The sequence below is a fragment of the Choristoneura fumiferana genome, chromosome Z (assembly GCF_025370935.1).
Source record: "Choristoneura fumiferana chromosome Z, NRCan_CFum_1, whole genome shotgun sequence".
In the NCBI taxonomy this organism is placed as follows: Eukaryota; Metazoa; Arthropoda; class Insecta; order Lepidoptera; family Tortricidae; genus Choristoneura; species Choristoneura fumiferana.
The window spans coordinates 14,449,825-14,476,788 of NC_133472.1; the positions used below are offsets into that span (position 1 = coordinate 14,449,825).

Below are 26,964 nucleotides of genomic sequence, written 5' to 3' on the forward strand. Positions count from 1 at the left end.
TCTATCCCGCGGGAAATTCAATAAATCTCTTCTTAGTGCACTTCATGATTTTCACATGCCAAATACCAAGTCTCTAAAATTTTGTAACAATAAATTTAACCGACCACAAAAAACCATGAAAATAATGGTCTACCAGTCTGAAATTACCTCTCAAAACTCAGCTCGAGAGCACGTTCGTCCCTCGCTTCACACGGGGAGACGTCTGTCACGTCTCCGCGACAGTAAATAATTTAATTTAAAATTAAAATGTAAATTAACAAGTCCTTGTAAGGAAAGGACCTGATGGTGCTTTCCTAGTGTAGAATCAGTGCTAATTCCCGAATCCGGGGGCTACGCTCGGGGTACCGGTACCGCGAAAGACCTCGGAGGGACGGCGCGTTTCGACCGCCGGTGCTACAACATCACGACGGGCGTCGCAGCATCAGGGGAGTACTGCGCGAAAAGGAAAACAACCACATTTAAATTAGTTTGCGATTTAATTCGTGACGGGTACCTTTTGGCCGTTACGGTTTTTTCCCCTTTTAAATTGTGTAACGAGCTTTAACGGTCACCCTTTTTGACCGTTGGGGCGTTTTAGCAAATTTCCCTACCCCCCCTTAAAACAGGGAACCTGACGGGCATCGAACCCTGACCCTAATTTTTATAGAATTTAGTTTTTTTCCCCTTGATTCAGTTCAGTTTTAAATTTAATATAATTTATTATTGTTAATTGTAATAAATGGTACTTTATATTGTTCATCTTGGTTTTATTTAGGCTAACCACGTAAAGGTGACATTGGACATGAAAGTACCTGTACTTTATATTGGGCTCCAATCACTTCTGCTGGCTCGTGCTGAGGCACCGACTTCAGTCTGGTAGAAAATTATTTTCATGGTTTTTTGTGGTCGGTTCTATTTTTTGTTCAATTTTTTTAATGTATAGGTATAGACGATATATTAACACATCCCAGCTCATAAATGCAATGCAATACGCATTCTCAAGTCACTGTAGACGAAAACGGCTAGATATTATTATTATATTGAGAATACAAGTCATGCTCGAGATTATGAACAATCCGATAAATGAAATTCCATACAAATTCTTTTCACTTTAGTAAGGTAGGTAGGTACGATAGATATTGGTTGAATTGTTTTCTTCTATTCTTTGTTATAATACAGATGCTTTTTCATGAAAATCAAATGAAAGATTTGTTTTTAGGGCTCCGTAGCCAAATGGCAAAAAACAGAATTCTTATGGATTCGTCATGTCTGTCTGTCCGTCCGTATGTCTCAGCCACTTTTTTCCGAAACTATAAGAACTATACTGTTGAAACTTGGTATGTATGTATTCTGTGAACCGCATTAAGATTTTTCACATAAAAATAGAAAAAAAACAATAATGTATGATGTAGGTACATTACCATTCAAACTTCCTCCGAAAATTGGTTTGAACGAGATCTAGTAAGTAGTTTTTTTTTAATACGTCAAAAATCGTAAAGTAAAGGAAACTTTTATATTATGTTACTTGCTGCTACGGAACCCTTCATGGGCGAGTCCGACTCGCACTTGCCCGCTTTTTTATATGTTTTCGTGGTTTTGATTCATCATTGCCTCGCATACCGACTGTATGGATTACCTACCAATTAAAGTAGTAATTATAATAGCTGGACTAGCATTACATTGGCATGTAAATCTGTTGAAACGTGAGACAAAAACGCTGGTACAATTTCCTCCGAGTTACTTAATAATAATGCCATGTTTGCAATTTACATGAGCATTTTGCTGGTGCTGTCATTGTTCATTATAATAAGTGGTCGGTCGTCTTGTAAGAGCCCTCAGTACGCGGGAATTATCCTAATTCAAGGCCGCATGCGAGCCTTTTCGATACACTCGCCTGAGCCTGGCCGACGGAGCCTAAAATATAATTATCCTTTATGTTCTTCTACAAATATCTGTAATATAAGATGAACTGGAAAAATTACATAGCGAGATTCGTAATTTTTGTTCAACGCACGCGTAAACTATCAGGTTTAGCAGTTGAATTGAAATTCGAGGATTCCGCAAATTTCCCGTGGCTATTTAGCTAACATTACGTCGTGGATTTCACTAACGTTGCATAAAAAACGGCAGCGCCAAATTTAATGTAACATATGTGTTAGTACCTACCTACCTACATATTTGTTTCTCCTTTACAAATACAAACAAATGCCCACCATTCGTGCAATGTGCAATTCTCTCGTATTTTTTTCGCCTATACTTTACGATAAGTCTGTTGACCTTATTCTAGGAACTTCAATAACTCATATTCGTACATACATGTGTCTAAAATTCGAAATCGTTACTCCGAAATACCGAAGGACATCCGGTTGCTCCACAGAATTAATTTAAAATTTCTACATATTCTTTCCTTATCGATTATATTGGTTTACTATACTATTGTCTTGTTGAACCTTTTGTACAGATACAAACTCTTTATTGTACAAAATAAGTATTTAAACAAACACAATTGACAAACATAACATAACATAAAGACTTATGAAAAAACATTTTTTTTTTCAAAATGATTCTAGCTTTTGTTAAGCAAAGTATTAACTTGATTGTGATGAATCGTAGATGGCACGCCAGTTCGCTATCTACTTTAAATGAGCTAAAAAAAAATTAAAGAGTTCTGATTTTTTTTAAGTGTGAAGGCTTAGTAGCTGCTAGCTTGTCTGCCATTACCACTGCAAATGTTATCTCGATCAAAAGTAAATATTTCCATTAAACGACAGAATTAAAGAGCTGCCTTTTGTTTTAGCGTAATGATTTCTTATAAAACGATTACGTGGTGCCTCACTTTGATATTGGCGGTAGTCGCGCGGGCCGTGCCATCGCTCGTTAAGAGACAATTATTTGCTCCAGGAACCTTAATTACACACTCAAGCCTGTCGATATGTGAACCAATTAACGGGAAAATGAGTGCGTGCGCCTCTGATCTGCCGTCTCGTCACCGGTTCGTGCAAGCTGGATATATGTAACTTAGTATGTACCTTAACTACACTAGTAAATACAGATTGATCAGTAGCAAGTGCGTATTTTCATTTAACAAGAACAATTATTTCCTAAGTACTTATAAGAACAATTCACGGTAATTAAAGAGACGAGGCAAAATGGTTTTTGTAAATGTACAACAGAAGATGTGATGTGTTTTTGTTGTCGCATAATTGAATAAAACTTTTTATAGAACTAAGGTATTTTCTGCCAATTAAAACCCTGTTTCGGTATTTAGAGTAGGTCCTAGTTGGTGCCCACGGCTTCTCTCGCATTAAATTCGATTATTTTAAACTTATACTTACTATATTTTTTAAAGTTAATCCATTTGACATCTTTCGGAAACAGAACCTTTTTTTGGGATAGAAGTTGCTTCTGATATGTCTATATCTACTGTAGCAGAATGTAAACAAGTTACATAAAAGCTTGTAATAAATTGGCTATTTAAATGGTAAATAACAATCCTTTATTTTTTTTAATAGTTTGAGATAGGGGCATCTGATCTTAGTTATTTTATTCATAAACTAAAGTTCTATGAGTATTTATCTTTTTTTTTTTCAAAAATATTATCTTACTCGGTTATACCTACTACCATTTGATAAGTTATTGAAAATCCATCCATCGCAATAGGCAGTAAAAGGCAAGAAGCGTGTGCATTATTATCGCACGTGCATCTGCTGGTGACAGGAGTGCGAGCACCGGCGAGTTGCTATGCCGCTCGTGTCGTGCGCCCGCGACGCCCGTCGCGCGCCGACCTACCGGCCACAACGTACATACCTACATCTCCTTTATTACAAACTCTTTACCATAAACCAATGCCCGGAAGACCATTACTTAATAACTGCAGTCACGCTTGCACTTTGTCGCTAAGCAGTACAGCCAATATAGCTTTCCTCGTGGATCGGAATGATCGATTAAATATAAACTATGACGTCGGTTGTCAGTCCGGGTGGTCTCATTCACTTATTTCTGTGTATTGAATGATATTGAAATCGAATTGGTATTGGAAGAAAACGTTTACTGGTGAGGTAACGTTTTGTCATTAAAAAAGTATAGGTAGGCACTGCAAATAAGTAAAACTTACTTAAGTGCCTTTCGTCTCTTTGCGTTTAGCTTTTGATATAGTTGACCAAAAATTGCTTTGCCAGTTTTGCCACCACATCACACACCACCGTTAGCTTTCGTGAAAAAAAGATTGGTTTGTTATCGCAATTAGCAATTTTTCTTTCTCGGTCAACTGAACCTACATACGTTCATTATCTAACTAAGCAGTTATGTCCATATCTGTATGGCATAGGTAATACTAAGGGGCTGTTTCACCACCCATTGATAAGTGTTAACTGACGGTTAAATGTGATGCCGTCTCTATTTGTTTTGTTCGAATAGAAGGAGACGGCATTACATTTAACCGTCAGTTAAGACTAATCAACAGCCCCTAAATATATTAATGTCGGCCACGTGTCTACAACTCAGATCATACAACAACTGTGGGCGGCGCATGCGATCACGGGACCATAGTATCATGCGTAAGCTTTGCTGTAAGAAAGTGCGAGCGTCTCTTTGTGATTGCTTGCTAAGCATTTGTTTACGTAAAAATAACCAAATTCAAAATGGTAATTCTAGGAGTCTTACTTTTTCAGAGAATTATTATTCGTAGTCATTGGCTTATTCCCGAGTTGACACGATGTTTAGTATTCGCCGCATGGTGAAGCCATTATAAATTCTTGTGCACTTGCAGTTTCACGTAGTGCCAAGAATCGGTAGCCGGCTACCGAATGCCAACTAAGTGGGTATTGTGAGGTCTGTGGATCGGCAGCTACCTACCGACCGGTCGTCTGGATATTAGCATAGCATAAATAATATGTAACTTTGAGCTTGTTATATTACTTTATAATGGGTAAATGCGCAACTATGCATTCGTTCTTTGTGAAAAACTTAACTTCTTCGTAGTGTTAAATTAAAACTGTTGAATGACTTCTAAATTTGGATAGAGGCTATCACGTTTTGTATATTATGTACATACTATAACAATGAAGATTTCAAATCGTAGTCTGTTTAGCTTTAGATGTTGTTTGGCGTCTACTTTAACATGTTTCATCGTGTTCACATCATAAACCTGGCATGGCGGCCAGCCTACGAGAATCCGTTCCTTCAATGCAGTGCAGTCTACTAGATTTGGTGTTTCTAGAAAAACTGTTATCGCGTGTTACAATCAGACACAAAACAGATAGGTAGTACAGATGTCGCATGGCGCTGTGAACGAACCAGCGACGAGTTCTCAAGCGCGGGCTACGTCGGCGGGATTCTTCGCCCATACGCAGCGCGCACCTGGCTGTACCGAGACGGCTCACTCAATCCCCATATAACAGTATAATTATTTTTTTATCCTGTACGAACTATCTTGGTGTTGTTTTTATTAAATACACCACTTGACACCAATACGTACTAGTATACCTACATATCGCATAAAACATTTATGCTACGTCATACCATATCGCATAAAAATATTTACTTGAATAAATAGCCAAATTTAATGAAATATACCGTACCGTATAACTAGAACTAAGAAAAAATCCTAGCTAATCCTAGCTGGGTCGGGAATTGAACCCTGCTTCTCATCATTCCTACATGCACCATACATACACACCAACCATAATTGTATGTACACCAAGCCGACTCACATTATGGCACACAACGTGTGACATCCATAAGAACATAAGTTTTAATCAACAATAGTTTTAACTATTGCGAACCGTTTTATCGAAAAAATATAATAATTACCTTTGCTAATGTATGTAGTTAGTACTTAGTTTTTTTTTCTCGAGCAGCAATGTAATGCAAACATTTATTTGACGTTTCTGAGAGGCAGCAAATGTAGTTAGTACCTATCAGTTGTTAGTACATGTTAGCTCTGCTACCGAACCGATACATTGCGTGCCGAATTAATTTGTATGAAAAAAAAAGTTTTTTTTAACTAGAAATACTAATTTACGTTCATTGGGGCTTATGCTTTCAGCCCTTAAAATATATGTTCTTAAGCCGAGTTTAGACTTGCAAGAAAAATCGTGCAAGTTGCATTACATTGCGAGGCCGTAAAGCCAAGGAGTTTGTAGTGGTCAAGGGACTGCCGCAATGTAATGCAACTTGCACGATTTTTCTTGCAAGTATAAAATCGGCTTTATGGAAGTCAAACTACTATGTTAAGCCGAGTTTAGACTTGTAAGATTTTTCTTGCAGGTCTAAACTCTGCTTTATTCTCAATGTGTTCTCCACAGATTACTAATATGTAGCTAGCTACAGATAAGACAGTCAATTATTGTTGTTGACTATTATTGACGATGTAGCGCTGTTAAATTTTACAGTCTGTGGTACTTGTTTGACAGTCGTAGGGCTTTCCACAGGTCGATATAATCATTATCGATAGTCTCCAGTCAATGCTAGTGATGCGCTCTACGATAAATAGGAGTTACGGATGTCTTGTACTAATTTAATTTTTATTTAAATAAGTTATTAAATAAAACGACCAAGTGTTTTTAATCATTTATTCATTAATTTTTTGTGGCTTTTTGTCGCAATTTATATTTTTTACACTTTTTTAAAGCTTTTGGTGTTCTCGAGACGGTCATTTTCAATTTGCCTTGCGAATCTTTTTTGTCGCTAAGCGCCCTCTATGTGCTAGTCTGTACGATATACATAGCTGTAATCTTTCTAAGAGCATATACCACAACACAATAGGTACAAGTAATATAGTAATAATATGTTACTTGTATTGTCCATATACTGTTCACCAGAAACGCTAGATAGCGCTGTTTTCAATAAATAGATCACTATTACATTTCGGAAATTATGTGTGCGCGACATGTCATTGTCATGCCGAGCTTCATATGGCTCGGCTTGATGTGTATACGATACAGCACGCATCACTGAATGATGAGGAGCAGGGTTCGATTGCGGGCCCGACTAATCTTTTCTGGTTTATTAAATGTAAAAAACCGGTCAAGTGTGAGTCGGACGCGCACACCAAGGGTTCCGTACAAACTTATACAAGTAAATAGATCGTTGATGGAGTCTCGAAAATTTTTCCCGTTTTATCCGATTGTTTTTTTCCCTCTAGATATAAAATAAGTAGAAAATATTTAACACAATGTTGCTTCGTGAACCGTAGTCCATGCGTGTACCAACTTGCCACCTTGATCTACGCAGACAGTGTCGAAATAAACCATCGCTATCGAATGAAATAAGTTAGTATCCTAAAAAATTGTTTGTGATGGAGCAACAAATTAGCGTTTTTCGGATTTTTGCCTTTACTTGTGCTATAAGACCTTTCTTCTTGGCAAATTTTGTGGTTCTAGGTCTACGGGAAGTACCCTATAGGTTTTGGTTCCACTGCGAAATGTATGAAAAATAAGGCTCAAATGGCCGTATCTTTTGATTACAGCTTCAAGGGGCCGCAAGCAAGAGTATTAAATACATAGGTGTTAATTTCAACTTGATACCTCCACGCCTCCACGCGTTCCCGAGAAAAGGTCTTGACAGACAGACGAACACACAGACGGACAAAAAAGTGATCCTATAAGGGTTCCTTTTTTTCTTTTTTAGGTACGGAACCCTAAAAACCGTAAAAAATAAGTACAAAAATCGGGAAGGAAAATAGCCGAAGTTCGATAGTGATAAGTAGTAGCGAATTAACAGGAAATCAAAGCCACTGTCCAACTGTATAAAGAAAACTAGCCGTTACCTCCGTCCGTCCGTCCGTCCGTCCGTCCGCTCAAAATTTGTTTACCGCTATCCCGCGGGAACTATGCTATTAGTAGGATTCTGACGCGAGATGATCTCGGCGTAGTCGACAGTACAGTACCGGTCCTGTTCTCATCCCATGCTACAAGATCGACTTGTTCCGCTTCCACACTCTGTACCTACTTTGCGGTTTTTCTTAGCGTTCCATTGAACGTTTCCGCCATTCCGAACTGGCATTTCTATTAACTGTACATATGATGTTTCTTAGTAGAAACGCGCACATTAGGTAGCAACTAAATGCCATTAGAGACATAGTAATCTATCATAATGGTATTGCTGTGCTGGTTGCGTTATTAATCCTCTGGTAACTGGTGGACTACATAACTTTTGTGATTATTGAATGGGCTGTCTGTGACAAAACAAATAAAATAAAACGGCGGTATTTCACGGCATAGATAGACATTCATCTTCTGTGTTTTAAAGCTGGTGTTTGAAGTTGTAAAGCTCTAGTTTCCTCGAATAACGTCACTGAACGTTCTCTATGCAATCGACAAGGTCTATACCTCGTTTTTTTAGCATTAGAAAGAAGGTTAACGATCTTACGTGTTTTTTTTTATTGAAAAACCCTTTTGAAAAATAAGCCACAGCAAATATGTAACAATTAGCAAGATCATATGATGATTTACTTGCTTTTGGTATCATTAGTAATAATATAATAAATAGTTACTGTTTTTTTAATTCAAAACGTTTTTCAATAAAAAGACTCGTCAAGATTCTAATGCTAAAAAAAACGAAGTATAATTTTAACATGGTTTCACACAGGCTCACCGCTTTTTATTAAATTTGACGTTGCGGTGTCAAAAAAGTGCTCCCTAGAAAACCACCCCACATTTTATTTCCATAAACAACTTTAAAGTAAATTAGGGCGCTGATATTATATACACGCCTGCATTTTTAATAAATGAATATATATCGCTAAAACAGCATATTAGCTCGTTAAGTGGCAACTTTCAGCCATGGTCATTTAGAACGTAACCGACGGAGTCCTAGTGGTTCCGCTCAAAAGTGGAAGGTGTAGAGATGCAGCCCGCTGCGCCGCGGCCGCGGGTCAAAGACCGGTTTGCGTCATTTCGGGGATTAGCACAGGCGCAGCGGCCGGCGCAAAACTGCTCCGGAGGATGACCTCATCGCACTTTTTTTGCGCTTCGCGTTATTGTTTTAGTTTTCTCATGTAATTCTAAATAGGCTTCAAAACTAATTTAGTAATAAACTAGCTAACATCCACTGCTTCACCCCTTACAGAATCTTTGTTCCACGTTCGATCGTAGAAATGCGTCTTAATGGTTGGTTGATTTTTCTCAATAGCGCATCACGTTATTTCGATTAACAAAATTTGTGGACATTCAGAGCTTTCTTTTTCAGAACATAGCTTCCGACGGTATTTATTATTTTTATACAGAAGCGCGTCAGGTTAAAAGCATGCTACCAACACCGGCGAGTTGCGCTTCAGTATTTGGCAAAGAATAGGTATGCCTCGTGTTTCCGATTCTGAGAAACAATTCCCGACTTGGCCTTGCCCTGAACATCTACCGAATGTTTATTTTAATTTAAACCGTTATTTATTTGGCGGCCGTCTAATTTAAACAAGGCAATAAGTAGGTAATGTAATTAATTCTTTATGAATCAACTTTTTTTTATTGTGTTTGAGTTAACGAGAATTATTATTAGTAGGACTTAACGTTCTGACAAGTTGTTTGAATTAAATGGATTGTAGTGCAATGACGGTTTAAAGTTGTTGTGGTAATATACAGCGCGTGGTAGCGGGATTACACACGGTTTCCTCATCGCGCGGTCAGTGCATCAGTGCAGCCGTTCGCGGAATCGCCGCTCGCGCCGCGTGCCGACCGGCGCGGGCGCAGATGCGCGCCACCTTACTATAATTTACCACGAAACATTTTAATTAATCTTTTGCGTGTGATAGCACTGATATTAAATACAAGTTATAAGCTATTTATCACAAATAATATTTTATTGACTTGACTTATGTACCTGTTATAATATGCTACTTATTTGTCATTTAACCTTTTCCATGTAATTTTTGTGTAAGTACTTGACTTTTCATTTAAGGCTTTTCTCTCGATGAATAAAATTAATTTTGTAATCTTGTAAAGTTGGCAATTTATTTGCATTAGGTTGTTTTTCAACTCATGTAGGTAGTTTATAATTTCACAAACTATAGTTATCACACAGGCTTTTTTCGTGCTGAACCAAAAATTAAAGTTTTGTACAAGGAACTGAAAAGAGTTAAAACCGGCCAAGAGCGTGTCGAACACGCCCAAAATAGGGTTCCGTAGCCATTACGAAAAAAATAATTATTCTATTTTATACGGAATCTTCCAAGTTTAGGTATATTTTATACCTTAGGCTGCTATTTACTCATAAACTACTAATAATTCTCAAGCAAACTTAGCCGTTATAGTTTTCCTTGAAAGTTTGATATACTTAGTACCATCCTGATTTTTTTCAAATTTTTCCACCCACCGGTTTAGATTTTAGAGGGAGGGGGACGCTTGATTTTAATGAAAATCTGCACTTTAAAGTTGAATATTTCGCAAACAAATCACTGAATCGAAAAATCGTCTTAGCAACCCCCTAATGGTTTTAAAGACCTATCCAACGATACCCCACACTATAGTGTTGGATGAAAAAAAAACCCCACTTTACGTCTATGGGAGGTACACTAAAAAATTTTTTTTTTTTTGAATTTTTTTATTGTCCCATTTTGTCGGCATAGTTTAAATATATCCGTGCAAAATAACAGCTTTCTAGCATTGATAGTCCCTGAGCAAAGCCGCGGACGGACGGACAGACATGGCGAAACTATAATTGTTCCGTTTTTGCCATTTTGGCTCCGGAACCCTAAAAAATACATTGTACGTAATTCAAACTCACCGCTCTGTTGCACCTGGACTGGCATTCGTAAAAAATATTTATTAGTTACTGGGTTAGTTAATTACAGACATTGCAGTTCGGACCGTGTTAATTTTATTTTTAGAAATTTTGTTAGCATTTTTCTCAAATCAATAAATATTTTAATTGATTGGATGATATCGAAAAGACAAACTGAGACATGGATGCACAGAAAAACCAGAAAAAGAGACCAGCTCTGGGAATCGAACCGGGTCCTCAGCAATCCGTGCTGCGTGTTATAACCCCTACACCACTGCTGGACAGGAATCTAGACACGAATGTTTTCTATGCATACATACGTATCTCAGGTTGCTTATTTCTACTATGCTACTTAAGCAGCAGCACTAGCGACATCTATGTTTCGTCGACAGACGTCACATTCTTTCGGAACTAACCAATTAATTTGATTGCTTAGTAGCGACATCTCTTGTCTGGGTGAGCGGTTTTCATCACATTTGCGAGTAAGATTGTATACTTATTTGTACTCGTAAAAGAAAAATTAATATTTTTACAAAAATTGCCGATACTTTAGGCTGCGCTCTTGGCCCCTTGCCCTCCCTCTCCCGCAGCTTGTGCCTGAACCTCGTGTGCGTGTGGTCCTGCTGCTGGCGCGCGCGCAGCAGTATTAGTACGCGCAGTGACTAATTTACCAACATATTTCATGACAAGAACAAAAGTTCGAGGATTTTATTTGGGGGGGGGGGTTTGCAACCAAGGTAGCCTGCATGTTACGACACTGTTTACGAGCGAGTGATGAAAAAATAGTTTCAAGATACGGTTTTGGTCGGCAGGTTCAAAGATGGTGTCCCATACCCGTGGCCGACTGGGCGGTCGAACCTGATCCTGTACCCCGAAGCCGCCAACCAGACTCTGTACGTGCGGCGTGCGTCCGCGGCCGACTCCGGCGAGTACACCTGCCGCGTCTCCAACCAGACCCACACACAAGATCACCTCATCAAGCTGCAAATACTGAGTGAGCACACTTATAATCAACTCATCCTCTAACCGAAGCCAGGCCACCACCACCAGGCTACTTTCGTGCGACACTTTCCATGCCCAAACATGTTTATTTATTTACTATAATGCTATCAAATTCTTTAAATATTTATAACATGTCCTATTTATCTGTTTTCGTAGATAAATTAACGGAAGCTCCGAAAACTATGTACGTGTCCAAAGATCAGTGGGTGGAGGAAGGCCATCCGTTACGTCTGTTCTGCGAAGCGATGATTGGTGAGTTTATTAGTACATACCTTAGTACGTATAATGTACTTATAATGTGATGTGATGCGAAGACGTCCAACTAAACTATTGATATGGATTTAGAATATATATCGGCAAACTTTAGCCGGGAGATCTATATTCATATACTGAGGAAAAAAAATGTGTAGATTAGATCATTTTCATGACGCTATCATGTATTAAGGACCCAGTGGCACTCGTAAATTAAAGGAATAAAGCTTGTTAACATGAGACACGCGTTGTCAAGTATATTTTTTTATTTGTCTAGTCTCAGTTAGGTTACCTGCATCAAGGCCGATCTAGTCAACGGTTATTATTATATAATACTACATATTTATGACTATTGCGATTAAATAGCAACGCTGTTCACTTCCCCTGGTTTTAGTGTAGGTACTGGTACAGAATTAGTCGAGTCCATTGGATCATTTTAAACTTTAATATCACAGGAAGGACTTTCCTAGCGGATGCTCGCAGCGACCTGAGATGGAGAAAGGTGTGGCCCAACGACACTGAAGGAGATCTACTGCCCACACAAAGAGAAATAAATATATCACGGTAAGAAAGATAATTCTGAAGACGATGCCTAGTTTGACCTACGACCTCTCAAGCAGGGGTTCTGGGTTCGAGCCCGGGTTCTGAGTTTTTCCTGATTTACGTGTGAAGTTGCTTTTGAAATATCATGAGGAAACCTGACTCACCTATAAAGAAATTCAAAAGTGTGTGTGAAGTTACCAATCCGCACTGGGCCCGTTCTGAGAAGAAGCCTTACCTGCAGTGGGACATATACAGGATGATCCAGGAGACATGAGCCGGATCAACCCTAACGGATTCAGTTAGGCTACAATACAATATCGTACCGTACCGTCGTAGTGAGATTAACGTAATCTTTTTGATTTTGCAAACAAAAACTCTTAAATATTAAAAGTGTTGGGTTTTACAAAAATATGATTGTGGACCGTGATTGTGGAAGATTCATTAATTACTGATGGTGTAGGGTTGGTCCTGCTCACCTCTCCCGAATCACCCTGTATAGGTTGCGATTGATGATGAATTCTGAATTCCAGTTTAAATTATTCACGGTTTTACCACTAAACTTTGCGGTAACATTTCCTAGTAATGAGTTGACCCAATTCCCACCTGTTGGTTAGTTCTTACAAATTTATATGACTCACCTTATTACTTTGATTTCATCTTGATGTCCTTTTTATCAATATGAACAATGTGAATAAGTATATTACGATTAAAATTTATTTTTAAAGAATAATGTCCGGTGTCGTCTACGCGTTAGGTACTTCCTATTTTGTCCCGGCTCTTAGTTAAGTTATATGTGTTGGGATCGAATATGATTTAATAAAATAAATGGAAACATTCCACAATAGAGATTTCTCTCCAGGCTGATATTTGCCCCAGGACCAAAGTCCGAAGGAAGAGCGTCAGAAATTTGTATTGATGCGTGCGAGTTGAGAAACTTCGATAGTGCAATACAGAGGTCTAAAAGTATCGTGCTCACAGGAAGGGGTTAAGCCTGTTAAGGTGTATTAAAATGTGCCTTACCTTGTTTGTCGTTGCAGGGAGGACGTGCAAAACATACATGGCTCGTACCTGACGGTGGGACGAATGTCGCCGGAGGACTACGGCAAGTTCGTATGCGTCGTGCACAGCAACAACGTCGTATCGCGTACCTACGTGTCCGTCAACCCCCCACGTAAGTTAATTCGCGACACAAAAATTTCCAAACTCACCAAGATGTAGAAACAGCTAGGTGAACGTGAACCAGGTAACTCAAAACTTGGCTGTAACAGTTGTAGTTGGGCATTTTCAGAAAAAAGTGTACCCTATACTTTTTTTAAACCTAACAAATTATGGGCTATTTCTGCTCAGAATCACGAGCACTATCGATGTAAGCAATAAAAAAGTGTCCCGCTTTTAATTGTCAGTTTTGTGACGCAGCTAACCAGACACGTTGTATGGGCCGTCACAAAACTGACTAATAAATTTTGTATGGAAAATTAAGGATAATTAAGGCAAAACGGGTACTTTTTTTTTGAAAACCCCCAGGTAAAAAAATGAGTAGCCACTGCCACAGCTGTAGAATTTGCACTGTTCATCCACTACTAGGTATGTACATGCTCAAAAAAGCACCTGTGTAAACTACGAGTATAGTGGTAGATAGGAGTAAACAATACAAATAATTATAATAATTAAAAACTATTCATACATAATGTGATTTACATTTCACATCATATTAATGATTTACATTTTTTCTAAGAAATTGACACAAATACTTAATAAAATGAAATGAGGTTATTTTATCTGTTACGACGTATATAAACTATCGATTGAAATGCGCATTATATTTGAGTTTGCATTTGAAATTTAATTTTCTTTTCAGACTTCCTTCTCTTCCTTCTCTTCTTTATCTGTGTGCAAAGCAATGCAAAGCGATTGAAATTGTTATTGCGAATAAAATGTTAAAAAATAAAGTAGCTACCAAATAGATTGGAACCTATTCGAAAAGTATGTATCTAAATACGCTGCAAACAGTTATTCTGCAATGTTTGCGTACTTGTGGAACTTCGCCGTTCACATTGTATGTGAAAGCCATATAGTGTTATTATAACGGCCCGGTCACGACTACCTGCGACCGGCGGCCCGGCAACTTTTCTCTGTTCATTGCGCGGCCAACTTACAGGCCGAGCAGTGGTTACCTTGTAGCACACGCAATGAACAGAAAAAACACTCGCCGCGCCTTTAGGCTCACGCAACCTTAGTAGCTAAGCCGTACCCCAGCAATGTAACATAGGAACTAAAAAGGCGGGATTCCAAAACTGGACCACGTTAACTAATAGCTAACCATACCAAGCGACTGAATAAAAAAAGGTTCCGTTGGCACACGGAAGCTACCTATATATATAGTTTGTATAGTTAATTGTCTGTCGCATAACGGGAAGCTATCATATTATTTTATAACTAACGGTGGTTAAACTTTATGATCTAAATCTAAATAACATACTCGTAAGTATTATTTCTAGATAAAATGGTCTTTGCTTAAGCAAATAACCTTGTACCGAAAGTTGTTAGAACTGATTATTGAGCGTATCAGAAAGATGTTCTACCAATCAGCATCTTAATTCTAAGAACTTTGATTCGCTTATGGTAGGTACTGATAACCCTGACTACATGTAAAAATTTGATCCCAGCTGATATTGAAATTTCGGCTTACCGATCTCAATTACTTATTTGGTATTTGATTTTGTATTGGTATAATAAATCAAAGGTTATACAATTATCCTCGGGCATCATTTTTGTGTGTTTGTACATATTGACTGAAATACTTAATTTATTATTGAGTGCCTAACTACGAGATTACTTGTGTATATATTTTATCCAGATTATTTATTCAGTAATTATATGTCTTTCGAAAGGTGCAATGCTAATATAATAAGTACATATTTATTTTCAAGTGGGAATTTTTATTTGCTGGCTATGCTTTTGTAATTACTTTGGCGAAATTGATTGTGTATCCTGTTGAAATGCCTTGCGCAGTGATTACAAACAACGCGATTGAATACCGATTTTGAGAAAACATACATTTGCAAGAGTGGATAGACAGAAATTCCTTGGTATTACATTGAAGATTTTACTTTAGGAACGAGTATGCACGAGTGCATCAATAGTAGGTTGTACAACAAGAGCATAACGAGCCATTTTACCCGAGGCGTTCATATAGCCACCCGAGCCGGTACGGCGAGGGTGAATAAACACGTCGAGGGGAAATTGGGTTTAATGCTCGAGTTTTACACTGCTATTCACTTTGGTTGAGAGGAAATTAAATAGCAGCAGTGGAAACAATTGTTCACTTATATACTAGGTACCTTAATTTTATATTTCGTGCACTGCTATATAATTATAAATTCTCAGTTTTATTGATTTATTTTGATTGATTAGATTAATTTTTAGTTTCAAAAAAAAAGGAAAAACTATTAAAAAATATATAGAGACTTTTTGTTTGTGGCTGTTGACGCCTGATTACCTTGGTCTTAGACGAAGATTTTACTTTATGCACTAGAGCATAAAAGGTCATTTTCACACCTCTCCTTCAGAAAAGTAACTTTTCCTTCCTGACGAGAGGGAGCAAAGTGCAACTTTTCTGTTCAAGGCTTTTCTAAGAGTTTTATTGCAAATGCCATTTTTTGAACTTGATAATTGTAAAGCCACGTCATTTTCTACGCTGGTTGTTCTTTAATAATATTTAAAATATTTTTTTCAAGTTTCTTAATGCTCGGTGTGAAAAGTTGTATGAGCCACTCGGGAGCAAAATTATTTTCATCTTGGGCGTTAACACTTGAATCCCTCACTACGCTCAGGATTCTATTGTAGAATCCTTCGCTACATTCTGGATTCAATGTACGCCCTCGTCGTAAATACACCATTTTGCTCCCTTGTGACACAAATAACTATTTATGTCGCCTAGATCCACCATATACGAACTTTACGAGTATGAGAAGCGAAAAGTCATTTTATATCGCCTATATCTAGCACAAAATAATTACGAATTTGTCAAGCATGAGAAATTAACTTCGTAAACGTTTCATTTCCTTGTATTTTATAAGCTGACGAGGCTTGTTGCGGATGTATCAATGTGTTATTTGCAGGTTTTTATTTTATTTGAAGAAGTGGCTGAATACTTTAATGTTTTATATTATTCTTTATTTTTATTAAGTAATTAAAACTTTAAAACTTTGTAATTGCTACCTACGTCAGGTCCCGCGGAACTGGAGTGGCACGGCAACACGGTGCCGTGGCGCGCGCTGGCGCTGGCCGCGGCGCTGGCGGCGGCGCTCGCGCTGTCGGCGGCCGCGCTGCTGCGCCGCTGCGCCCCGCGCCTGCGCCTGCTGGCGCGACACGCACAAGCCCTCACCGCCACTCCTGCGCAGAGAGCCAGAGGTAACATGCACCATCATTATGCTTCATTTTTGTAAGCATTAGAAAAATAAACAATCTTGACGAGTCTTATTATTGCAAAACGTTAAAAAAACAGTCGCTATTACTTATACCAAAGACACCCAAAATAATGTAAATGATCATATGTCCTTGCTTAATGTTACAGTGCTGTGACTTTTTTTTCAAGTGTATTTCATTAAAAAGACGTCAAGATAGTTTGTCTTCTTTCTAATGCTAAAAAAACAAAGTTTAGTGATACTACACACACACACACACTCACTCACTCTCACACACACACACACACACACACACACACACTCACTCACTCTCACACACACACACACACACACACACATACTCACTCACTCTCACACACACACACACACTCACTCACTCACTCACTCTCTCACACACACACACACACACACTCACACGCACACACACTCACGCACGCACGCACACACAGACCCGAATAATACGAACTTTCGTACTTATCTATTCGTAATAACTTTCGTTCTTATCTATTCGTAAGTTTTGCTTCTTCCTTTAAATATTATTGCATTGTAGCTAATTGTGGCTATGATAAGTCAATAGTTATGATTTGAATACAATAAAAAGCAATGTCACATGGTTACCCAACAAAGGCATTTGATTCATGCATATTTAATTTACCGATGAATGGCCGTAATTTATAAACATTTCGGTCCGTTAAAGTGTTTCGTACATGAAGCTTGCACGGGTGTATTAAATTCGAACTACTTTGCTTCTTATCTGCCTATCTCTGATAAGTTTGAATTGCTATTAAGTAAATTATCAAGTCGGGTGAAAGACTGATGTATCAAGGTGTAAGTGTGCAATAGCAAGTGTAATGCGTTCTATACGAACCCCAGTAAATATTATAATCGGACCGAATGCATGTTACGAACAAATATTATCTTAATCGACCAATAGGAGAATACATAAACATTATAACAGCAATAGCCATAAAACTTCCTATATACCCGATCGAGGACATTAACGCTTTGAAAAACAACATACACTCTTTATACATTAAAACTATGTACTAAAGGAAATTTACTTTGCTTATAACCGGATTGAAGCGTTCTGAAACTTAAGTCATTAATCCTATATTTGTTGGCCGATTTTTACAACATCCAAGTAGGACCGTAGGCACGAGAGATCCGTTTCCTAAAATATCCGTTGGGTTTAAAACTTCTCTTTTCTAAGACACCCATGTACCAAAACATCCATATTCTAACATCTACTTCTCCAACAAATAATATTCCTAAAAAATAATATAAACAAAACCTTTGTTTCCCAGAACACCCATTTACCAAAACATTAATTTCCCTATTAGATAAATTTCACATAACGTCAATTTAGCTAAATGCTTTTTTCCCAGAACATTCACTTCCCAAACCGCCCGTTACCGTATAAAATAAACTTCCCAAAACGTCTGTTCATTTAAATCAATAACAATAACTAATATTCATGTTATAAAACGGACCTTCTAGGATTTGGTTATTACAGGAACATACTTACATACATACTTAGCTACATTATTTTCCCAAGAAAGTGTTCATGAAGGTTCACTATGAACGACTACGAACGACCACTAAGTATGTTATGTATGAGTGAAACAATTACTTTGCTCACCCGCGACCTTATGATAGCTACGTTTATGCAAGATATGTATGTTCATGGAGTGCCTCCACCTCCACACTGTAAGAACACACACAAATCCATCTATCACCATTACCACACTACACTGCAACAAAACGCAAACGTTCACCATGCTACCACATGTTAGACTCCATATCAGCAGTCTAACATCTAGTATGGTGAACGGTTGTGTTGCTCTGAAGATGAGCTCTGGTTGAGTTCGAAACGAGTCAGCGTAGTGTGGTGGTGGTGATAGATGGGTTTGTGTGATTTGTGTGTGTTCTTACAGTGTGGAGGTGGCGGAACTGCATGATCACACATTACTTGCATAAACGTAGCTATCATAAGGTCGCGGTTGAGCAAAGTAATTGTTTCAGTTCATTAAGTAAGTAGTTGTTCCTGTAACACAGGGACTCCTAGCACAGGATCCAGAGCCGTAGACTCTTGTTTATAAGTTTTTATGCAATGAAAATAAATTATACTCATTTTTTAAATGTTTTAATTTTTTTCATTAATATGGACCTTCTCAAAGTAACGCCTGATTCAATAAAGTAGTGAATATTGTTTTGCCGTCGTATTTTGTCGGAAAAGTTCGTATTTATCTTGTTTTCTCTAGCTCACTGAAGTTTACTAAAGCTATTTGAGAAAGCAATATATATGATGAGAAAACATTATCTACATCTGTAGCGACTTAGAAAGTAGAATTTACCTTAAAACTGTGCCCTCACGCTTGATTTTCGTGACTGAGTGTCGTGTATGTTCAGTTCTAGAGAAGGAGTTTGACGTGCTCGTTTGCTGGACACCGGTGGACGGGTCTTTGGTGCGCGGCGCGCTGCTGCCGACGCTGCAACTCAAGTACAAATACCGCGTGCGCGGCGTGCAACTACCCTCCGACCCCGAACGATGTAAGTAATCACTGCATCCAAACATACATGTCAAAATCAACAGGTTTACCGTCTTTAAGTATCTAATGGTTTACCAATTATCCTATCTCACCGATATACAGTCAAAACCTTATAACGACATCGAGGATCTTTCACTAACGAACTCGTTACGCGACCGCGACCCTCCACACCGAATTAATCGATGTGTAGTACGAGTAAATCTCATGTTTACAACTTAGCATTCGTGACTCATAGTACCTACCGAAAATGACAAAGGACGCGTTCGTGTTTTTCACAACACAAAAAAACATCGAAACAAAGTCTCGTGGCTTTAGACATTTATGCATGCAATTTTTTGTTCCGTGGTGGATGGAAAACATTCCCCGCGTTAAGGAAAAGCCGGAGGATTTGTTCCATTTTCAACTGTACATAAACATCTTGTATAAATAACGAAAACTAGTGTTTATGTGTCTAAGACTGCGTTTCCACCAGAGATGTGCGAGTTTTTCACGAACTAATAGAAACGCTTCATTTACCCATCCTGGCACAGCACAGCTCTAGTAAAAAACAGCTGGGCGGAGTGAGGATAGGTAAATAAAGCCCTTCTATTGGTTCACGAAAAACAGATTTCTCGCAACACATCCTCGGACATCTCTGGTGGAAACGCAGCCTAATATTTAGAAAGCATATGCGCTGGAAACTAGCTAACTAGCTTTAAGCACACAGACGTGATACAGGTGCTTACAACTAAGATCCATAAAGTACTGGCTCTGTACTACGAAGAGCAATAATCGAACTTCGTATCTTGCCATCCCGCTGACGCTTATTATTAATTAATACGAGAGTGAGAGGGACGGAACGACACGAACTTCGATTTTTCGATTGGAAAGGCGCGCTTTCTTGAGTGAGCAGAGCGTACCTACAATAAGGCGTTGTGTCGCAGGGTACGCTGAGCTGCTGAGCGAGTGCACGCGCAGCCGCTCGCTGGTGGCGGTGGTGTCGCCGGCGCAGCACTCGCCGGCGCAGCTCCTCGCGGCTCTGCGACAGCTGCGCGCGCTGCCGCTACCGCCCGTCGTCGTATTGCTCCAGGTATGACTCTTACAACCGTTTCACTAATGTTCCGCAACTTTCTTTTGGTAACCTGATTCATTTCGCAACTGTTTAAAATTTCTGAAACTGTAAATATTTCAGGTTTTTTATAAAACTAACCTAACCTAACCTAAAGGGTTCCACACGATGGCCCTGAAATAAATCCTGAAATATTTACAGTTTCAGAGTTTGCAAAATGAATCAGGTTACCAAACGTTAGTTGCGAAATGAACGGATACCCTTACAACTTAAGCTACAATTTGAGGGTACAGTAGAGTTCATAAACTTGTGAGCAAAAATTTGAACAAAAGGAACCCTAAAAAGGAAAACATTGGTTACTTACAACATAGCAGATCATTTTGCGAGGTTAAATCTTATAAAAACTCGTTGCGATTTGAGCATTGGTGTACCTACGTCGGTCATCACATCGACGACAAAAAAGTCCTCAGATCACCTGCGTTACTGTTTTTCATGGGAACTGTTATGACAGCATTGTTCATTGTAAAACTTGTTTAAGCGCCACATCGGCGGTACTCTGACGCATTTGCTTCAACTTAATGCTTAGTATGATTCTAAATACGCAAAGGTCAAGGGCACCGATGTAACCAGTATTACACTGTTTTAGTTTGACTCTATATTACTTCTTAAGGTGTAAAAGTAAATGTTCTTATATCTTTGCCCTAATTATTTGATTGTAAGTTGGAGGTATATTATACAATTAGCTTAGCTTCGCATTACAAAACCTTCTTTGTAGAAAGACTTCGTTTTATGAACTCTCGATTAGCAAATCTTATCAGCACGTATGTACACAGTTTTATATTGATTTTCTGCTTCGCCATTATTATAATTTGAATGGCATGCTGTTTGCAGGATCTGCCCAATCTGAAACGTGAAGCTAAAGACTCTGGCGAAACTCTGGTGAGCGTGCTTCGGCGCACGCGACTTGTACCTTGGCGGCACGTGCAAGACCGCGAGTTTTGGACGCAGCTGCGACTCGCGTTGCCGCTGCCGCCGCCCCAGCCCGTCTCCCCAAAGGTTAACACAATACACCCAATGAAAGACAATTCGGCAAATATAACAACTTAAATCTAAACAAAAAAAACCTAACAACGAAAACCTTCAACTTAAGATTTGTAAGTTCTGGCTTTTTTTTAGAGACATATTTTTGAGCAAATCCTGAGGATATTGCTAAACATTTGAGGCGGTAGTACCGGTGCTTTTTTTTTTTCATTCCACCCACTTACATTTCATTTTCAAATTTACAACTTTGATTTCTTACAGGAGCCACCATCGACCTTAGCGGACTCAGACGACAAGAATTCTCGCTCGGGAAGTCTGACAGCTCTCGTTTAACTTTCAGAACGCCAGCGCTTATCTTTAAAAAACAAATCGGAGGGCACACTGCTCAGTATTAAAGAAATGCTGCATGATTTACAATTAAGGCAGCACCTTTATCGACCGATTTTTTTCTACAGCAACGCTATTTTACGCTATATTTAATATGTGACAAATAGGACAGACAGTTATTTACTATATTTATACTTGGTTTTCATAGGTATTTAACTAAATGTAAACAAACTTCAGCGCCAGATTTGGTACATTCAAGGATTTTAAACATTTTACTTTTCTATCATTGTAATACAAACTAGACTATTCAATACACAAATAAATGTTTAGATAGTTGGGCATTTTCATGTTGAAGATACCAATTGACGTTGTTTTGTTTACATTTAGTTAAATATCTATCCAAACCAAGTATATGTATGTACTGGTTGGTCGTCTTCTGACATAATATCTAATTGAATTTGCCTGTTTCACTATTCCCTATCTGTACAACACTTAACTCTACTACATCTTTGTGGTATCTTTTGTTATAAATACATATAAACCGCATTTTTCTTCAATATTTACTTCCCACCAACTTCTCTAAATAATTTTTCCCTACAAGAGCTGTATAATAACCTAAATTTTGTCAAATTACCGGCTTATTTTCTAATTCTAGCAGCTCGACAGCTGTTTAGTAAATTAAAGATTCCGCTTTTTGTACTTTGCAAAAACACAAGAATGCTTTTGCCTCTCGGCAGTAAACTTAGCACTTATTCCATGAGGCTAGTGCTTTTGAATTTTCTTTTTGATTTTAATTTTCTTCTGTCATTGCAATGTTATGTGCCGCCGCAAGCGCCACTTGGATGAGTTTTCTTTGATCACATAAAAAAAATAAGCTATTTAATTATTATTTTCACGTGCTACGAAGTAATATCCTGTCTGTTTAATAATTAAATATATAGAAGTACTATTAAAGTTTTTAAATAAGTATTATGCCAAATTTTATGACTGTCTTTTAGGTATCAAAGAAGTGAGTAACAAAAATTTTGCGATTGTTCGTATTGTGCTAGTTAAGTATTATAGTATAAAGTAGACAAGTTTCAGGTCATTTCGAAATATGTGTACGGTTTCCTGAGATCTCAGTGTCTATGAATGAAGTGTTTCATAATTTAATTACGAAATCATTACTCATATCATATAATTTAGTTCACATTCATGTTTAAAACACAGGTATATCGATGTACTAATTGTAACTATGTACTTCTCTAGTAGTTTGTTAGGTTTAAGTGCCAAAATGAAACTAATTTTGACACCTCGCGGTTAATCCCGTTTTTGTAACTAACATATTGATACTATTTAGTGTTGTTGTAATATAAAAATAACATTACAAGAGCCAAGTGCAAGGGCACAATTACAAATGCACACCTTGACCCTTTACTCTACAGTCTACAGGGTAATAAAATTAAGACTACTGGCATCTGTTAGTGGTGACCATTGTCATCGAGGTAGCTTTTTAACCCTTTACCAGGCGAAGGGATATATTCCTCCCACATCTTATATCGGTTACCGTAGTCAGGTTTTAACTCCAAACCTCGTACAAAATATTTTCTCGATCCCTGAAAATAGTATTTTATTATCTTCATTCACAACACGCTTCTAAATCGCGTAATATATCTTTGGCAGCCGTTTAGATTCACTTGAACTCTAATTTCAGTAAACTACGGAGAAATTGGAACACTTTCCTTAATTTCTATGAAACAGAAGTACATAGATCGAACAATTTTTTGATATTTTATAAATTTTGAGTGTTGAAAGGTAATGTAATCTTAAACATTGCTAAATATTCATGCATTTTTGTGTATGACCAAAATTAGGATGTGGGTTGACATTATCCCATGGCCTTATTAGAGTTTAACTGTGCGGGATCTATTGCCCGGTAAATTGTCTTGTCGTGTCATAAAAACTCGCGTAAGTAATAAAACTGTTTTTGTGTTCAACCTGGAGCGAATTCATGTACCTAGCTGTAAAATCTCCTTTTAAAGACTTTCCCTGGAGAATAAGATGTGGGAGGAATATATCCCTTCGCCTGATCAAGAATATAATAAGACAAAATCGAGTATGACAGTTAATTACTTAGACAGGCGATGGGATAACCGTAACCCACATTTTTATTTCTGGTTTAAAAGGACATCTCCGACTTTCGTAAATACATTTTTTACAAGGCGTTAAATACGGTTGTAACAGTATATAAAGTACGTATGAAGACACGCTAGTTCTGAGGGGCCTGGTAAAGGGTTAAAGTATGAAGGTTAAATTATTTCTTACGTCATAATGAGGGCTATCGCGAATGAATTCGCCGCTAGAGGCGCTAGTGTAGCGTGAGGTCTCCGAAATGTCAAATCTCATAGTTTTTGGGTGAGCTACGCGGGTTTATTTATAATTAGAGTAATTTTGTGAATATTTTGCAATATCTGAAATTAATTATGGCAAATATGCGTTCTGGGGCAATGAATGTCTGTGTTTTGAGACAGTTTTGTCTTTCGGAAACCTTTGTCCTCCCTTTTTTCCGAACAAAACAGGGACTATGCAACATCGTGGCATGCTCGATATTTATATGGTACGGTTTTAAGGTGTATTAAATATGATTTTAATCTAAACTTTGTTTTCACGCCCGTAATAACAGACTTTCAAAACCATACTTAAAAACCTCACGCAACAGTGCGCCATCTAGTGAGACAAAAAACGATAGCCGTCATTGGGATTTTGCTGCATCTCGTGGTGAGTCAAGATTCGTTGATGCTTCATATGTATCCACGATTAAGCAAAGGTGAAAGGGCGAATAAATGAAATGGTTTATGGGCTCTGTGATAAATCAAAGTGCGAGCTACGGTGTTTTTTTTTTTAATTTCCTTTTGTACATTATTTATTAGTTCGTTCATTTTTTATGTAAATATAGTTTCTATGGTTATATTTAAACGAAAGTATTATTGTCGTTGTGGTCAGTTTCTCATGTTGTAAGTAGTAGGTAGCAATAATGACACTAGACTAAAATTAAACTTAGCAATGTATAAATTATGAATGTTGCACGCGGTTATTATCGGCAGGCGATTATCGTTAATTGTACTGAAACAGATTGCGATTGGTTCTTACGTTAACGGTGTGCGGTTAAGGAGTTGTTGGATTGTCTTTGTGTATTGATTTATATTTGGAACATTCCGTTAGTACGCTGCTAGCCCAGTGTAGTAGATTAGTAATCGATGGTTATAGTTACAATAAAAGTTGTGACCATTGCTGGAGTTTTATTTCAAGTACGATCGACTACAAAAGTGTGATGTTTTTATCTTATTAGAACGCAATAAGATTACATATTGATTTTGAAGTCAACTGTACCTAAGTTATAATAGTATAAGCCTCGACCGTGCAATCGAAGACATACCATGATCATTAAAAACAGAACCGAGGATTTGTCTTTGGGCGGTAGCATTTTTTTATTGAATTACCTAATTTTGATTTTTTTTTTAATATCCATCCCTAATCAGAACGGTCAGTTTCTCTCCGCCTAGCGTTTAACGGTCTAAGTATAACTCGGACTGTGTGGGTTTTTTGTTCAGCCAAAGTCAGGAGTCTAAAATAAATTCACTCAATGTTCTGTTGGTCAAGTAGGGTATATAACAATTACAGCGCAGCTGCATTATAAAACAAATAAATAATCTTATCCATAAGAATTGTATTTCATTTATTCATTAGGTATTACTATCCAATATACAATAATATAAAATAACAGGCACAGCATTTTACATTATCTTTACAATCACATATGACGCCTGGAAACAATAATTTTCCAATATAAAATTATCACTGAATTTTTATTCCACTACTTCTTGCTTTATATTTAGTTAGTTCAAAGCACAAATATTGTATGGTACTTTAAAAGAGACCAGTATTTGCGATTCAAATATCGATTTGTAAATATTTTTGTTTGTTAACGGCACCTTAGGAGCATATCAATGCAACTTTTATACTTGGCAATACATTTTAAGTACACTTGTGAGCAACCAGAGGAAAAATCGGTAACGTAAAAACTTGACAGCCATCTATGATGCCATCATCGTACAATTTACTTAAAAATTAAGTACAATGAAAGTACTTTTTAGCACCTCAACTATTTACACTACTAGTGTATAAGCTCCAATAGATTTAAAGTAAACGCCACACGCCTTACAAAAGATCTCTCCCATTCTAAAGATCTTTCATTATTCGATATCGTTTATAAATTGAGAAACTAAAATCATTTGTGTAGTTGCCGTGAATAGAAGTTATATGTATCAAATTACGTCTGAGAATTGAAATTATAATTCAGAATTAATAGTATCGTAGGTACTCAGAATTCAAAATGTTTACGTCTGATCAAACAGGGCCTAGTTGCATAATACAGTACCTACAAGCAAACCGTTTTAGTGACATTAAAAACAAAATCACTAATACTATTTACTTTTATGCAAGGAACTATGCCCAGAAGTATTTTCAAGAGTTTAAAGCTAAAAAGTAAATGAATGATATACAGGACTAGTATGTCTATTACTTGTAATCATGGAAAAAACGATTGTAGCATAATATAACATAACATAAGTAACGAGGCCTACAAATTAATTTGGTCTAAAGTTAGGAAAAATCACGTCGATTATAAAATTCATTCTAAAATTACAAATTAAGCCATAAAAACTATTCTTATAAAATATACTTTTACATTGAAACTAACGGATATTATAATATTGACACGGTCGGAAGGATTAGTAAGTATTCGATTTTGTTTAAAGTATCAGTGCCTTTATCACCACGACATGGACATGCATAACGTCCTAGAGCACTATCCGTTTTAATCACGTAACATATCAAATTCTTATTTGTTTGATGGCTAATTACCGCAGTTATTATAGGAACGTTATGTGAATTTCAATTTCAATATCCTAAAATAAATAATAATTTCTCTAGATCATTCGGTGACGCTCGCTGTAGCTGAAAGCTGCTTTTTACTATAAGACTGGAACAAAACAAAATAACATTTAGTTAACATATTTTACATTTTCTGTTAACCCATAAC

At 37.5% G+C, this 26,964-nt stretch overlaps 2 protein-coding genes across 3 annotated transcripts in view; one reads left to right on the top strand and one right to left on the bottom strand.

Moving 5' to 3' along the window:
• Positions 1-25,153, top strand: part of LOC141428649 (uncharacterized) — a 46,105-nt gene extending 20,952 nt beyond the window's left edge. The window contains exons 3-11 of the mRNA XM_074088660.1: positions 11,508-11,689; positions 11,854-11,949; positions 12,405-12,513; positions 13,530-13,663; positions 16,723-16,905; positions 19,329-19,469; positions 20,392-20,537; positions 21,408-21,572; positions 21,819-25,153. Coding sequence (XP_073944761.1) covers positions 11,508-11,689; positions 11,854-11,949; positions 12,405-12,513; positions 13,530-13,663; positions 16,723-16,905; positions 19,329-19,469; positions 20,392-20,537; positions 21,408-21,572; positions 21,819-21,890 — 1,228 coding nt within the window. The 3' untranslated portion in view covers positions 21,891-25,153. The remainder of the gene's footprint in view (positions 1-11,507; positions 11,690-11,853; positions 11,950-12,404; positions 12,514-13,529; positions 13,664-16,722; positions 16,906-19,328; positions 19,470-20,391; positions 20,538-21,407; positions 21,573-21,818) is intronic.
• Positions 25,154-25,570: 417 nt separating this feature from the next.
• LOC141428611 (probable multidrug resistance-associated protein lethal(2)03659) overlaps positions 25,571-26,964 on the bottom strand; it is a 53,632-nt gene continuing 52,238 nt past the window's right edge. For both annotated transcript variants that reach the window (XM_074088617.1, XM_074088624.1), the window contains one exon: positions 25,571-26,904. In XM_074088617.1, coding sequence (XP_073944718.1) covers positions 26,857-26,904 — 48 coding nt within the window. In that variant the 3' untranslated portion in view covers positions 25,571-26,856. The remainder of the gene's footprint in view (positions 26,905-26,964) is intronic.